The sequence below is a fragment of the Oncorhynchus mykiss genome, chromosome 17 (genome assembly GCF_057628025.1).
Source record: "Oncorhynchus mykiss isolate SJ-2025 chromosome 17, ASM5762802v1, whole genome shotgun sequence".
Lineage (NCBI taxonomy): Eukaryota > Metazoa > Chordata > Actinopteri > Salmoniformes > Salmonidae > Oncorhynchus > Oncorhynchus mykiss.
In genome coordinates, this window is record NC_143038.1 from 8,054,954 (window position 1) to 8,071,244 (window position 16,291).

The 16,291-nt window shown below is 43.3% G+C and overlaps 1 protein-coding gene across 1 annotated transcript in view; it reads left to right on the plus strand.

Annotated features, from left to right (window-relative positions):
- The first annotated feature begins 1,214 nt into the window (after positions 1 to 1,214).
- Positions 1,215 to 16,291, plus strand: part of LOC110493557 (growth factor receptor-bound protein 2) — a 42,029-nt gene continuing 26,952 nt past the window's right edge. The window contains exon 1 of the mRNA XM_021567903.3: positions 1,215 to 1,682. Coding sequence (XP_021423578.1) covers positions 1,605 to 1,682 — 78 coding nt within the window. The 5' untranslated portion in view covers positions 1,215 to 1,604. The remainder of the gene's footprint in view (positions 1,683 to 16,291) is intronic.

The following is a 16,291-nucleotide window of genomic DNA, read 5'->3' on the forward strand; positions in this document are numbered from 1 at the left end:
TTTACTGTTCTGATTGTTTATTTCACTTTTGTGTATCATGTATTCCACTTGCATTGGCAATCTGAACATGTTACCCATGCCAATAAAGCCCTTTGAATTGCATAGAGAGAGAGACAAAGCCATCACCTACAGAGAGATGAACCTGGAGAAGAATCCCCTAAGCAAGCTGGTCCTAGGGCTCTGTTCACAAACCCAACAGAGCCCCAGGACAGCAACACAATTAGACCCAACCAAATCATGAGAAAACAAAAAGATAATTACTTGACACATTGGAAAGAATTACAAAAAAACACCTGTTGACCTGGTGACCTGTTGCCACCAGTAAAGGTCAACCAGTGAAGAACAAACACCATTGTAAATAGAACCCATATTTATGCTTATTTATTTTCTCTTTTGTACTTTAACCATTTGTACATTGTTACAACACTGTGTATATATACATAATATGACATTTGTAATGTTCTGACTTTTTTGGAACTTCTGGGAGTGTAATGTTTACTGTTCGTTTTTATTGTTTATTTCACTTTTGTATATTATCTACTTCACTTGCTTTGGCAATGTTAATATATGTTTCCCATGCCAATAAAGCCCCTTGAATTTAATGTAATTTAATTGAGAGAGTGAGAGAGAGAGAGAGAGAGAGAGAGGGGCAGTGGAACAGGGGAGTGGGATCATTTCTGTGCAGATTTAAGTATTCCCGAAATGTCGCGATAGGAAGCTTCCTATATACAGAGCTCACTTTCTAGGAAGTGGATAGCCTACTAATAACACGTGTTTGTAGAATTTCGAGGGATAGCAAGTAGAGACAAGGTAACATTAAATGTAGGTAGGTGGACTAGGCCTAGGAGACCTGAATAGTTTCACTTTAGCTTCATGCAAGTCCTGGTGTACCGTCGTTAACTTTTTTGAAACGATGTAGCCTATATTCTTGTTTAATTAGCCTACATTGTAAGACTAGCACAACAATGGCAAGGAAAGAGGGCAGAAAACATTGTACCAGACACAAAACGAGTTTGAGTCGAAATTAGACATTCTACATTTAGCTCGAGTTGAGTCATCAACCACATCTGCCTGTCAAACATCCTCTACAAGGCGTGTAAATTAGCAATCCCATTGGTTTTGCACAGCTACAGTACACCTATTGGATATGACAGTATTCTCACATCCGATTGGTCAATTGTGGAGATGATGTGCTTTAGTTGGTCTGAGGTAACGTCAATCAGATGATATCCTTCCTCCTTTTATTGTGAGAGCCTCAGAATGCTAGTATTGTCTGTGGGCGCGGCATCACATCACAAGCTATCATATTAGTGCGTTGTTTTTCGGTGTTGGTTAATGTTGCTTTACTGCTACATAGTCTCAGGTTCTCTATCTGCGTTCTTATTCACAGGTTTGTAGCGGCGTGCAGCGAGTGAGGGTATTTGCGCTACTCGGAGTGACTGGTCAGACCAGGGGGAAAACGGGACCGGAGCTTTTCTGTTTTTTTTTCTGACATTGTTAATAATTTTCATAATTCCTTGGAGGAATAAACTCCATTTAAAGACTTCAGAAGGGTACTTGTGCGTTCATCAACAGCGCATACAAGTGTTCCAACAATCCTCACCATGGAGGCCATTGCCAAATACGATTTCAAAGCCACTGCAGATGATGAGTTGAGTTTTAAACGCGGAGAGACGTTGAAGGTAAGCAGCCAATTGTTTTACTGTTTATATTCTTAAGAAATGTGTCAGGGACAGCATGTTCCTGACTGATTAAAGGCCTGGTTATTACACTATTTGTAATAGCCTGTCACCTTTTTTGTTGTTGGTCTTTTTGTGTCTTCATATTAGACACTCCTGCACAGTAACTGGTTTTAAGGACATGATCTAAAAACGTGTAAACAGTTAGTACCCTAATTCACTTTAATTGGTCGATAATCAATAACAAAGTATTTTTCAAGAGATATTACCTTGTCATTTCAAAGGTCTATTTATTATGATAGGCCTACAGAAGGAGAGGGACTAGAACAGAATATAAATAAATAATAGAAATAATAGAAATAAAAACATGTTGCAGGGGTGTTGTCCTTTGGTTCCAACACATTTGAATGAGGGGCAGCGAATGTCTTTGTCAATGGCAAGTCATATGGTAATCGATGTCATGTTTTCAAGGAAAAGTTCAGCGATTGTTTCCGTACAGATATGGAAAAGGATAGCACTGATAACCTTTGGCAGGACACGATTCTGTCTTTCTCACATCCTATAACAAGCATCCTATATTGTATGCCACATATTACACGCGGTCATCATTTTGTGTGGAGAACCAGAATGAGCAACCCCAAAATTAGTCTTCGTAGCCTATATGACAATAATTTTTAGAGTCAAATAAATGCTACAAGAGGAGTCAGAATGCTATGGTAAGTAACCCTATCCATAGTTGGTTAAAAACGACGCTTAAGCTCTTCCATCAAATCCTTTCTATATCCTCAGTAGTTCAGCATTATTGGACTTCTTCTGTGGTTAAGTAGGCAATGTGATAATGCTGAAACAGGAAGTCTCCAGTATCATCCTTGGCTTCTATACATTTTTCCTCACTCAGAGAGTCAGAAATGGAGAGGGAGAAGGAAAGAGAGCAGAGAGAGAGAGAGAGAGGATGAGCTGGCAGTATGTTTACAACCACACCCCTTCCCTTGCTGGGATTATGACAGCTCCTTCATTTCAGTGTCAGAACAGTACTTTAACAGCTCTGCTTCATGACTGCTCTATTATAGCTGAACGTTTTTGCTTGCACTGCAATCATAATACTGGTGTCAGTTCGGGTTAAAACCATATGCAAAAAAAAACAGCAGTAAAGAGAAGATTGAGAGTGAAGTGTGTGTCTCTGATGTAAACGGCTGGTTGTGGTTGTGTGCAGTCTTGTCTTCTTTCCAGCTCCCTCTCTCCACTGGTGTTTTGAGAATGGTCTGGCCCTGGTCTTGGCTCACCCTCCCTCCCCTGTTCTCCTCTACTCCGGCAATGTACCCCGGCAACGCCACGTTCAGAGGCAGAAACAGATCTGGCGAACCAGGACAGGAATACGCATTCATATCTCCTCAAGAGAAACATCAGTTGTAGATGTTCACACTAGAGACAATAACATATCTGATCATGTGGCTTTAAGAGAAATATGGCCGCGGGCTGTGAAAACAGTGAACACGGTGAAACGGTGAACAAAGTTATCAGTCAATTTGTTGCCTACTGACTTAACAAGTCTGTGATTGTCCAAGAGGAATATCTGAAGGACGATTGGTGCGATTGCCGATCAGTGATAGGAGGCATGTGAGTGCAGGCTATACTGCTTACAGTATACACTAGTCTAAGTAACTTTTACTATCCGTATAGTACATTCTGTCATCCAAACCAATGTCCCTCCTGTATTAGCCAAGCTTTTAGCCTGCGTGACAATGACCATGGCATTTGGCAAGACAGCACAAACCAATCTGGAAGCAGGGTATATTCTAACAGCCAAGTTAATAGATTTCTTTCTCGTGTTAGCTGATTTGTTCACAGAAATGAAGCTCAATGGAGAGCGAACATTCTTTATCACAGCGCTGTAGAAGGGGATGGGGGAGTATGCCAGGCAGCTTACTCCATCCCCCTGGGCTTTAGGCTTCGCTCGCTCGGCGGGCACCACATAAATATTAATCATCCAAGAGTGTGGTGTGTGGCAACAGCTTGCCGGTAAAAACACTACTACACCCGAGGCTATTTTTTTTTTCCCCCTGCTCGGTTCTTTCTGCGTAGCGCAGCATGCATGAACTCCGCCCGGAGTTGCGAAAGGGTTCTGTTGAGTTGAGTTCCGTTCTTGCAACTTCCTGGGATTGCTCTGCTGATGCAGTCTTGGCTCTTCTGAGTTCAGAGAGGGAGGGAAGGAGAAAGGGAGAATCTGGAGGGGATTCAGGAACATCGGCAGTGATCCTATCCCTCCTTTCCTAATTGAATTCTGACCATGGAGGGAGGATGGGGCTCTTTGGCACTGTTCTCAGGGCCCATGGGCGGCCTCTTCTTAACCACACACTTCAAAGCTTCTGGCCTGGCACTGGGTTTTTAACTCCAGTACTGTTCCAGCATGTACTATTACACAAGTGTTGTTACAGGGTATTTAGTCAAGTGGCTCTTATGAAGTAGGTCTACTCTCTTGATGAATTGAGCTCTTCTGGAATAAGTCTACTGTCTTGGTGAATTGCTGAGAAGTAGAATATTTCCGATGCGTGACGTGCCATGTCCATGATCGATTTAGCACCGTTCTTGAGATCCCCTTACAATACAGGGGACATTAAGTCCTCATGGATATTTTTAGAGATCTGTGAAGATGAGAGATTATTTCCTCTGAATATGTAGGGTAACTCCCCCATCCCCCACTTTACAAAGGGTGGAGGAGTTTATTCTCTGGTATTGAGTTGTCAGGAAGAGAAGCATGTCAGAAATAAATAACGCTTACTGAACAGAAGTCTTGTCTTGTTTTTTGTGTTACTCGACATCAAGACATCTCGGTTTGTCTCGCATTTTGAAGGGCAGGAGAGGAGACCTCCGTTTTTATTTGGGGATTTTTTTTTGTTGGATAGACATTCAATGGCTCTGGGGCACGCAATCTTTCTCTCTCGCGTTCTCTATTTCTCTCTTTCTTTATTTTTTCTGTCAACTGAGGCCGCAGCACAAAAGCCGGGCAGCATCAGGTCTAAATTTAGCCTGCAAGGAGTGGAAAGAAAAACCATCTGAGAAAGGAACCTGGCCAAGGGCTGCGTGTCTGACGGAGAAGCCCAAAGAGAATGGGAGCATCACTCTCCCCAAACAAAGGAGAAGAAGGAAACAACAAACAGCTTTGGTCTCAAGTGTCTGGCTAAATAGTTTTTAGGGAAGTAGCAGCACCGTAGCCTGGTCCCAGATTAGTTTTTGCTGTATAGCCAAATCCCGTGGCCATTGTCAATGCCGTTTGGCTAAGGCTATACAGCACAGATCTCAGGCCTGCAAGGTCACACTTTGGCTCTTTGACTTTTTGGTGCCAACCCACGGACACCAGAAGTCTGTGTTCCGAGCTGGCAGTCAGGCACAGAAGGATAAACCGAGAGAGAGCGAGGGAGAGAAAGAAAGCACTCCACTCCGCTCTCCCAGAATGCCAGAGGCAGCGGGAGTCTAAAACGGGATGTACTGTGAATGTACAGTGAAGGACAGACAGTGTCTGCCAACGCTATCTAGTGAACTGAACTCATTACCATGGCGGATGCTAACCTGCTAGGTTTCTTAGGAGCTTAGGAGCTTATATACCAGAAGCTGCGTCCTATGGGTCACTTATGTCATATGCATGATAGGTTCTTCTGCCATTTGACCATAGCCATTCTTTGTGTCTATTTATGAGTGTGTATGCTTGCGTGTGCACCTGCATGTGTGGGTGACACTGACTCCTTTGACAGGGGCAAATGTACAGTGTATCAACTCTCCCATTACAAGGTGAAATCACCACCCGATGCAGATGAGTGTCAAGACAAGGGGGATGGAAGGAAAGACAATAATAGACACACATTGACTATCCCCCATTGAGAGAAGAACAGCACAATCATTCATCCACCTGCTCTTCTCTGTCACAGATCTTGTCCTTCTCTTTGTCCTCCAGAAGGAGTCAATGGAGGTGAGGGATGCGGCTGGCTGCTCTCCTCCATCTCTCCATTCCTCTCCTCTGTTCCCTTCATCCCTCGTTCACTTCATCTTGCCTATTGGGGAGGGAGGGAGAGGGAGCGAGAATAATCTAAACAAACAAACTAGCAGGTCCCATGTCACAGCTTGTGACCTGCTAGAGGTGCTAAAGAAGACAGAGGGAGAACAGGCCTGAAGTAAACCCACAATCCTGTGCCGGGCTTCTCTCTCGTCACCTCCCGTCACCGTGTACAGAGTTACAGTATATTGACTTTTCAATTACAGGGCAGAAAAACAAAGCATGAAGAAAGAGAGAGTGGGATGGCAGAAGGAGAGGTAGACTAGTGTTTATAAACCTTTGTGTTGCCTTACTACGCGATAGACACAACTTTAACAACCCAAACACCGGACCTAAATTGGTAGAACAAGAGTCTTTTCAAGAATTAAACCATTAGGTTAGGTTTGTGAACTAATGTCCGGGTGTTCTAACAAATCGTGCACTCCCCCAAGGCTAAGTTAGGATGTTCTAACAAATCGTGCACTCCCCCAAGGCTAAGTTAGGATGTTCTAACAAATCGTGCACTCCCCCAAGGCTAAGTTAGGGTGTTCTAACAAATCGTGCACTCCCCCAAGGCTAAGTTAGGGTGTTCTAACAAATCGTGCACTCCCCCAAGGCTAAGTTAGGATGTTCTAACAAATCGTGCACTCCCCCAAGGCTAAGTTAGGATGTTCTAACAAATCGTGCACTCCCCCAATGCTAAGTTAGGGTGTTCTAACAAATCGTGCACTCCCCCAAGGCTAAGTTAGGATGTTCTAACAAATCGTGCACTCCCCCAAGGCTAAGTTAGGATGTTCTAACAAATCGTGCACTCCCCCAAGGCTAAGTTAGGATGTTCTAACAAATCGTGCACTCCCCCAAGGCTAAGTTAGGATGTTCTAACAAATCGTGCACTCCCCCAAGGCTAAGTTAGGGTGTTCTAACAAATCGTGCACTCCCCCAAGGCTAAGTTAGGATGTTCTAACAAATCGTGCACTCCCCCAAGGCTAAGTTAGGATGTTCTAACAAATCGTGCACTCCCCCAAGGCTAAGTTAGGATGTTCTAACAAATCGTGCACTCCCCCAAGGCTAAGTTAGGATGTTCTAACAAATCGTGCACTCCCCCAAGGCTAAGTTAGGATGTTCTAACAAATCGTGCACTCCCCCAAGGCTAAGTTAGGAAGTTCTAACAAATCGTGCACTCCCCCAAGGCTAAGTTAGGGTGTTCTAACAAATCGTGCACTCCCCCAAGGCTAAGTTAGGATGTTCTAACAAATCGTGCACTCCCCTCAGTACAATGGCAGGGTGTTCAAAACATTTTTGCCCCCCCCCCCCCTGCGGCTACTGCAGCATGGATGATGCTTATTACCCTTGGAAGTGAATCTGACCTAATTACAGTATGAGATCGTCTGACTGGAGGGCTGGCAGTGCACACATGCACAGAGAGAGAGAGACACACACACCGAGTTGTCACACTGTAGCTTTGAAAAGTTTACTGCTACTGTCTGACCCAGTCGTAAGGCCAAAGGCTGCTCTTATTACCCCTGTGTTCAGGGACCTTCGCTTTGAAGCCATCCTGGAGCCTTGCTTCCTTGTTTTCCTGCTTGTCCTCCTGTGTGGTTTGGGATGGGTAGATGCCGAGTTGGCTCCATTTCTGTTGGGAATGCCCTGAAATTTGACTAAATCTAAGGAACGAGGGATTTTAAACTTTCAGGAGAAGAGAAAAGAGTGTCTATCTTCTCAGGTGTGTTCAGAACTTTCCAGGCCTCACAACTTGCCAGATAGTTTCATTTTGCAAGGGTTGACTTCACCCAGTCGTAATTCTGTCCAGGGCTACAGTAGTTGAGGCTCACTACAACACACTCCCTACTGCTCTTTAGCTAAGAGTGTGATCATGGACCCGACAGTGTGAAAAGCAAAACATGGTTTCCTGTCACATCTAATGCTGTTCTTGACTCTCAGCTTCACAACCATATTTTTTATTTTTTTATTTAACTAGGCAAGTCAGTTAAGAATAAATTCTTATTTACAATGACGGCCTAGGAACAGTGGGTTAACTGCCTCGTTCAGGGGCAGAATGACAGATTTTCACCTTGTCAGCTCAGGGATTCGATCTAGCAACCTTTCAGTTACTGGCCCAACGAATCTAACCACTAGGCTACCTGCCGCCCCACCCTTGGCCTAGGGGGAGTGCAAGTAGATACGCACACACGAAACAGTGTAAAGCACACCGAAACAGTGTAGAGAACATATGCACACAGACACACACACACTAAACTAATCCGCAGTGGGACTAGCTTGGGCTGTTCAACATTGTTTTTCGTCAACGCTGCGATCCTAACACCGCTCTGTTTAATGCCTCGGAAACAACCCTCTCCCACACCTCTCTCTCACACCACACACAGCCTCTCACCCTCCCTCCAGTGCTGTTTCAAAGATCCATCTCTAAGCCCAGTCAAATGCTTTAACCATTGATTAAACCTAAACCTGCCTTCTCCCATGTGGACAGACCATAGAATACAATACTCTGGGCTGTTAGCTCAATACGGATGGCTTCCTAACTAGAAGCTTTGTTTTCCCTCCCTCCCTAAGCTTTGGGTTTTTTATCGCAACACCCAGAAATGGCTCCCTATTCCCTATATAGTGCACTACTTTTGACCAGAGTCTTATGGGCCCAATCAAAAGTAGTGCGCTATATAGGAAAATAGGGTTCCATTTCAGCTGTGAAAGTTGCCTTCTCACACCTCATTTGTTTTTACTGTGATGTCAATAGAGCCATTCTCACTTTATTTATATAGTTCATGGGACTGGGGGGGGACAGGCTAAATTCTCCCTATTTATATAGTTCAGGGGACTGGAGGGAACAGGCTAAATTCTCACTGCAGGATTATTTACTGGTTTGCTTCAACTCCAAGCGTAATTGTTTCAGGAACCGTGTGTGTGTGTGTGTGTGTGCGCGCGCGCGTGTTTGTGATAGGGAGATAAATGAAGCCATCTCCTCTCTCCCTCTTCTCTCCCATCCTGTAATTTGGTCGTCGCGATGGAACACAATTCCATCAACATGATGAGCATGAAAATACCCATAACTTTTGCCAAAGTGTCATTTCCGTGTTGTATGGCTTCTGGAACTGCAAAATATGGTTATTTCGTTTGAATGGGCACAGAAACGGTTGTAATGGGATCGTTACAATATCGTAACTATTACTTCTCATCAGAAACCCTCAACAGAAACTCTGGGTATAGACTAGAGTTTGGATATAACCAGAGATACTGGATATAATGATGGGATTACGCGTCTCCCCCCCTAACAATGGGATTCGTTATCCACAGAGCGGAATGGCAGGCTGTCGAGCTCCTGTCTATTCCTCTCTGGTGATTGGCGTATAGATCTCCGTTATTTAATACTTTTTGGAATATTCAATGAGCCGTCAACCGCCTGTATTCAATGTAGAGTGAGATGCTATGCTAACCTCATGAATATGCATAGACTGTCACTAGTTCTGACAGGGACATCTCTGATATAAAGTATTTTTTCTCAAAGTTGCCTGGATGTCACTTGTGACACACTTATGTCAGTACACCCGTAACATGCCACGCATTACGAAATGGCTGTTAGATCAAAAAGACTCACTTATCACAATAGCAATCAATTTTTATCTTGACTAAACTCTCATTGACCCACATACAAAAACACCTCGCTTGCTTAATAATCTACTAAGTGTGGACAGATTTTGGGCGGAGTAAACCCTCTCGCTTCGCCTCTTCAGGCTTAGTCCCACCCTTAGCCATCCCACGAGCCACATCAAGTCGGAGTAGTGTTCCAATTCAACTTTGGGCAAGGGGTAGTGCCTTTGAGCCCTGTAGTTGTCCCTCCAAACGATGCGAATTGACATGCAGATTTTCTATCTAGTGGTTATCAGAACTCCCATGAAGCACTGCGACCAAAGTCTCTAAAGTTGTTTCAGGAAGATGGCTGGCAAATATACTATGACGGAAGCAAACGTAAGTAATTATAACGTCATAACAAGTCATGCAAAAAATGTACAGTTAAGAGGAATATATTAATGCAGAAAAGGATTATGCATATTTATTGGTCATGAAGTTAATTTATGAAAATCGCTATTTAACATGCTGACTAGCTAACATTAACCAACTAGCCATACATTTAGCTTGCTGATGGGCGTGACATTTGTATGACTTGTAATCAGGGATGCACGATATATCGGTGAACATATCAGATGTCTAGTTTAACCCAGATGTGCGAAACCGATGTCAACACTGACGTGCATGCCTACAGTTGAAGTCAGAAGTTTACATACACTTAGGTTGGAGTCATTAAAACTCATTTTTCAACCACTCCACAAACTTCTTGTTAACAAACTATAGTTTTTGCAAGTTGGTTAGGACATCTACTTTGTGCATGACACAAGTAATTTTTCCAACAATTGTTTACAGACAATTGTACTTATAATTCACGGTATCACAGTTCCAGTGGGTCAGAAGTTTACATACACTAAGTTGACTGTGCCTTTAAACAGCATGGGAAATTCCAGATAATGATGTCATGGCTTTAGAAGCTTCTGATATGCTAATTGACATAATTTGAGTTAATTGGAGGTGTACCTGTGGATGTATTTGAATGCCTACCTTCAAACTCAGTGCCTCTGCTTGACACCATGGGAAAATCAAAAGAAATCAGCCAAGACTTCCAAATGCCTGAAGGTACTATGTCATCTGTACAAACAATAGTGCGCAAGTTTAAACACCATGGGACCACGCAGCCGTCATTCTGCTCAGGAAGGAGACACGTTCTGTCTCCTAGAGATGAACGTACTTTGGTACGAAAAGTGCAAATCAATCCCAGAACAACAGCAAAGGACCTTGTGAAGATGCTGTAGGAAACAGGTACAAAAGTATCTATATCCACAGTAAAACGAGTCCTATATCGACATAACCTGAAAGGCCGCTCAGCAAGGAAGGAGCCACTGCTCCAAAATCGCCATAAAAAAGCCAGACTCTGCACATGGGGACAAAGATCATACTTTTTGGAGAAATGACCTCTGGTCTGATGAAACATAAATAGAACTGTTTGGCCATAATGACCATCGTTATGTTTGGAGGAAAAAGGGGGAGGCTTGCAAGCCGAAGAACACCATCCCAACTATGAAGCACGAGGGTGGCAGGATCATGTTGTGGTGGTGCTTTGCTGCAGGAGTGACTGGTGCACTTCACAAAATAGATGGCATCATGAGGAAAGGAAAATTATGTGGATATATTGAAGTAATATATGAAGACATCAATCAGGAAGTTAAAGCTTGGTCGCAAGTGGGTCTTCCAAATGGACAATGACCCCAAATTTCCTTCCAAAATTGTGGCAAAATGACCTAAGGGCAACAAAGTCAAGGTATTTGAGTGGACATCACAAAGCCCTGACCTCAATCCTACAGAAAATGTGTGGGCAGAACTGAAAAAGCATATGCGAGCAAGGAGGCCTACAAACCTGACTCAGTTACACCAGCTCTGTCAGGAGGAATGGGCCAAAATTCATGCAACTTATTGTGGCAAGCTTGTGGAAGGCTACCTGAAACGTCTGACCCACGTTAAACAATTTAAGGCAATGCTACCAAATACTAATTGAGTGTATGTAAACTTCTGACCCACTGGGAATGTGATGAAAGAAATAGAAGCTGAAATAAATCATTTTCTCTACTATTATTCTGACATTTCGCATTCTTAAAATAAATTGGTGATCCTAACTGACCTAAGACAGAATTTTTACTAGGATTAAATATCAGGAATGATGAAAAACTGAGTTTAAATGTATTGGCTAAGGTGTATGTAAACTTCCGACTTCAACTGTATGTCATGTGGCCTTGTGGTGTGTGTCTTGAGAGTAACCGGGGGAGCAGGGAGGGGGAGAGAGAAGGCAACCATGTTGACTTGCAGTGGTAGGCTTTTTGCTCGTTATTCAACTCATCTGATTACATAGTGTCTGTCTTGACTGCATCAACTGAGAGAAACTAGCTTAGCTTGCTAGCTAACATTAGCTAGGCTAATTGAGACTACATAACTTTAGCTGTGTGCTTTCCATTCCTTTCTATAGCAAATAACAACTACATTCAGAGTATTAAGTGGCAGCCTACCTGTTGGCTCTTGGTGTTGTAGCCTGTCTTTCTCATTTAACTTTTAGTTTTGTCATTTTAATTCCATTGACTAGCCTAGATATCTGCCACACGGCGCGTCTATCTATGACTGTAGCCTAGTGCCGGTTTGATGACTTCAGAACAGTACTTCCACTGGTAGTGACTGAGTGAAGGAAATGCGACTGTTAAACTGCTATGGAATGAAGGTCCAGCTTCAGTACTCCTCCACTTTGAACCACAACCAGAGGATGGGTATGTTACGGGCATATTGTTTTTCTGCTGTTCTCATTTGTTGCTCATATGGTAAGTACATATTTGTTGCACGAGAAATATAAGGAAAGCTATTACTGCCACCAGTACAGGCATTGTGAAAAACACAAGGCTCGTCGTCAATGAATTGAGTGATATCCGTTGTCAGTTTCTGATGTGCGCAACTGATGGAGTGATGTCCCATTCCCTAGGCCTAATTTACCTCTCCCTACCACTAGTTGCTCCATTTGAGTGCCACTCCTCCACCGAGCAACCCTCTAAAACGAGGGGGAGGGCTAAGGGGAGGTATTGGGAATAAGCCTTCCTCTCTGGTGTAACCCTAGTCCTTGAGTACCAACATACAGTACAGGACTCTTAACACTAGTCGTTGTGTGCCAACATACAGTACAGAACTCTCAACACTAGTCGTTGTGTGCCAACAAACAGTACACGACTCTCAACACTAGTCGTTGTGTGCCAACATACAGTACAGGACTCTCAACACTAGTCGTTGTGTGCCAACATACAGTACAGGACTCTCAACACTAGTCGTTGTGTGCCAACATACAGTACAGGACTCTCAACACTAGTCGTTGTGTGCCAACATACAGTACAGGACTCTCAACACTAGTCGTTGTGTGCCAACATACAGTACAGGACTCTCAACACTAGTCGTTGTGTGCCAACATACAGTACAGGACTCTCAACACTAGTCGTTGTGTGCCAACATACAGTACAGGACTCTCAACACTAGTCGTTGTGTGCCAACATACAGTATAGGACTCTCAACCCTAGTCCTTGAGTACCAACATACAGTACACGACTCTCAACCCTAGTCCTTGAGTACCAACATACAGTACACGACTCTCAACACTAGTCGTTGTGTGCCAACATACAGTACAGGACTCTCAACACTAGTCGTTGTGTGCCAACATACAGTACAGGACTCTCAACACTAGTCGTTGTGTGCCAACATACAGTACAGGACTCTCAACCCTAGTCCTTGAGTACCAACATACAGTACAGGACTCTCAACCCTAGTCGTTGTGTGCCAACATACAGTACAGGACTCTCAACCCTAGTCCTTGAGTACCAACATACAGTACAGGACTCTCAACCCTAGTCCTGGAGTACCAACATACAGTACAGGACTCTCAACACTAGTCGTTGTGTGCCAACATACAGTACACGACTCTCAACCCTAGTCCTTGAGTACCAACATACAGTACAGGACTCTCAACACTAGTCGTTGTGTGCCAACATACAGTACAGGACTCTCAACACTAGTCGTTGTGTGCCAACATACAGTATAGGACTCTCAACCCTAGTCCTTGAGTACCAACATACAGTACACGACTCTCAACCCTAGTCCTTGAGTACCAACATACAGTACAGGACTCTCAATCCTAGTCCTTGAGTACCAACATACAGTACAGGACTCTCAACCCTAGTCCTTGCATGCCATGTTTTTGATTGAACTGACCTGGAAGACCAGCCGTGTTAAATGCAATCACTGACCTGATCAATTAGCTCAGTTGGTTAGGTTTGTTGCCTTGTTGGGACAAAAAGATGATGGACTATGTACACCCTCTGTTGCCTCATGCTGACTCATCCCCAGCTGGCCTCCCATCACTGTGGGTAAGTCAGTTGGCATTAGAGTGCTAACATGCTAGGCAGGCACCAGCCCCAACATACAGGGCTCACCTTCTCGATCAGAGTGACTCATTCCACCCCTAAGTTACCCCTGCGCTCCTTCACACTAAACAGCATACATTGTTTTCCACAAGCACATGGAGTAGCCAGACAAATCGGAAAAGTAGCCAGCCAGGCTCGGGTTAAGACATTTTTGCCAAACAAGCTCTATTTTGGTGGCCTCTGGTACATTCTAATACTATATATTTTCTGTCTGAAAACACAATCAGGATATAACACTGATCAAAAATGTTCACACTTTTACATTGCTGGTTTCATCAGCTGTTGTGCAATATGATATAAACACAGGAACAACTTAATTCTGACTGCATTGGGCCTTAAAAAAACTTTTAAAAAAGCATTAAACATTTATGGCAATTTAGCTAGATAGCTTGCACTTACAAGCTAATTTGTCCTTTTTAGCTAGCTTGCTGTTGCTAGCTAATTTGTCCTGGGATATAAACATTGAGTTGTTATTTTACATGAAATTTCACAAGGTCCTCTACTCCGCCAATTAATCCACACATAACAGTCAACCAAATAGTTTCTAGTCATCTCTCCTCCTTCCAGGCCTTTTCTTCTCTTGACTTTATATTGCAATTGGCAACTTTCATAAATTACGTGCATTTACTGCCACTGACTTCGTTCGTCTTTCAGTCACGCACATGAGTATAACCAATGAGGAGATGGCACGTGGATACCTGCTTCTATATACCAATGAGGAGATGGGAGAGGCAGGACTTGCAGTGCGATCTGCGTCAGAAATAGAACTGACTTCATTTTAGCCCTTGGCAACGCAGATGCTCGTTGTCGCTTGCGAGCAGTGTGGGTGCAATAATTGAATAACATAGATTTCTAAATGTATTGTGCGACGCGAGCGGTGTAGTCCGCCTGTAAGAGTCTGACTTCCACAGGCTTCAGGTATGATTGAAGAATGACGCAGGTGTTAAACATGGGCTTTGCCATACAGAAGGCACCATTGTCAAAATGTTGATTAAACCAGTAGACCTACAGTATATCAATATCTCTGAAAATAAGTATAATTAGCTTTTAAAACAATTCAAAGCCTACCCGTATGCAAATTATAGAGTCAAATGAACTGCTCTCTTAGTGATGCTATTCGGTAGACTACTGACTAGTCACTCACTTTAAAATCATTGTCTGGCCAGTACTAAAGGACTTCAAATCGAAAATACAAATGAGATCTGTAGTTTAGTTGTGCCGATGCAACACCATGGACATATACAGTAACTACGTTGTATGAGATTGACTTTATTCAGTCAGTTCCACACCTTTTATAGACGAGTTAAGCTTGCTGTTCGTCAATCAAAGCACAGTAAATAGCCTATGCGCCACCACTCCGTGGCTCTTTATGAAACACGCCAGGGTCCAACGTTAGCTTTTTTTTATCACTGGGAAAAATCATCCAGTTAACGTTGGACGCTGGTAAAAATCTATTGGCATGAACAGAACTTCTACTGGCCTGGACGTGGTGTAGTTCTTAAAGGGATAATTCAATATTTTGGCAATGACTGTTTGAATGAAGTTGCTGACTAGCATTAGCGCAATTGCTAACTAACATTTACACAATGGCTGGAAGACTATGGTAACTGCTAGCATGCTAGTAGAGACCTAGCATTAGCTTGCAAAAACTAACACCAACTTCCTTCATTGCCAAAACCCAGGAGTATCCCTTTAAATGAACTGGGGTCATGCAGGGCCTATAGGTTGGCATGCTTTCTCTAAATTCAGCTATTAAGAGGCTACATTTGGTTATTGTATGTTTTAAAAAGCTGTGTAATATAATTTGGCAATGTAAGTCATTACCCTATTCTTTAGAATTGCAATTTTATTAATTGTATACATTTTTGTTTCTAAAGTATGTCTTTTTGAGATTTGAAAATAGGACACTGCCTCTTTAAGAGTCCAAAAGAAATATCGACATGGCTACAGTAGGCTAGCCAAGACTAATGCTACGTGTCTTTTTGTAGCTTTCTTTTTGCAGACTATCAACAGTAGCCAGCATATTGCTAGAATGTTTACTTTTGTAAATCACTTCCACTAAAAGAAGACAATAGGCTAAATGGATTTGCACTCATCGTTAGCACATTTTATTGGACGTGCAAATTCATGCTTCATCCCTCCGTGTAAAGAAATGTGACTGCAACCACAGCACACACAACACACACACACCCAAGTACCGAAAGACGGGACAGACCGCAGACTGTCAAACCGTCAGTGTTCCCGGTCATCGCTCACTTTGTAAAGCATAACCTAGTTCAATAGTTCTCCTCAAAATAGGATCAGTTGCAGTTACCCCTGTAGCATCTGCTCATCTGTCACCTGGGGTGAGTCAGTTAGCATTACCCCGCTAACTTGTTTACGCTAGCTCTAACGTACCCAGGCCCGGCTGCCTGCTGTGTCTCCTGTGAGGCAAGAGACATAGTTAGCATTAGAGGTACACCAGAGTGACTCATTCCTCCCCTAAGTAACCCCTGAGCTCCTTCACAAGTGGTAGACGT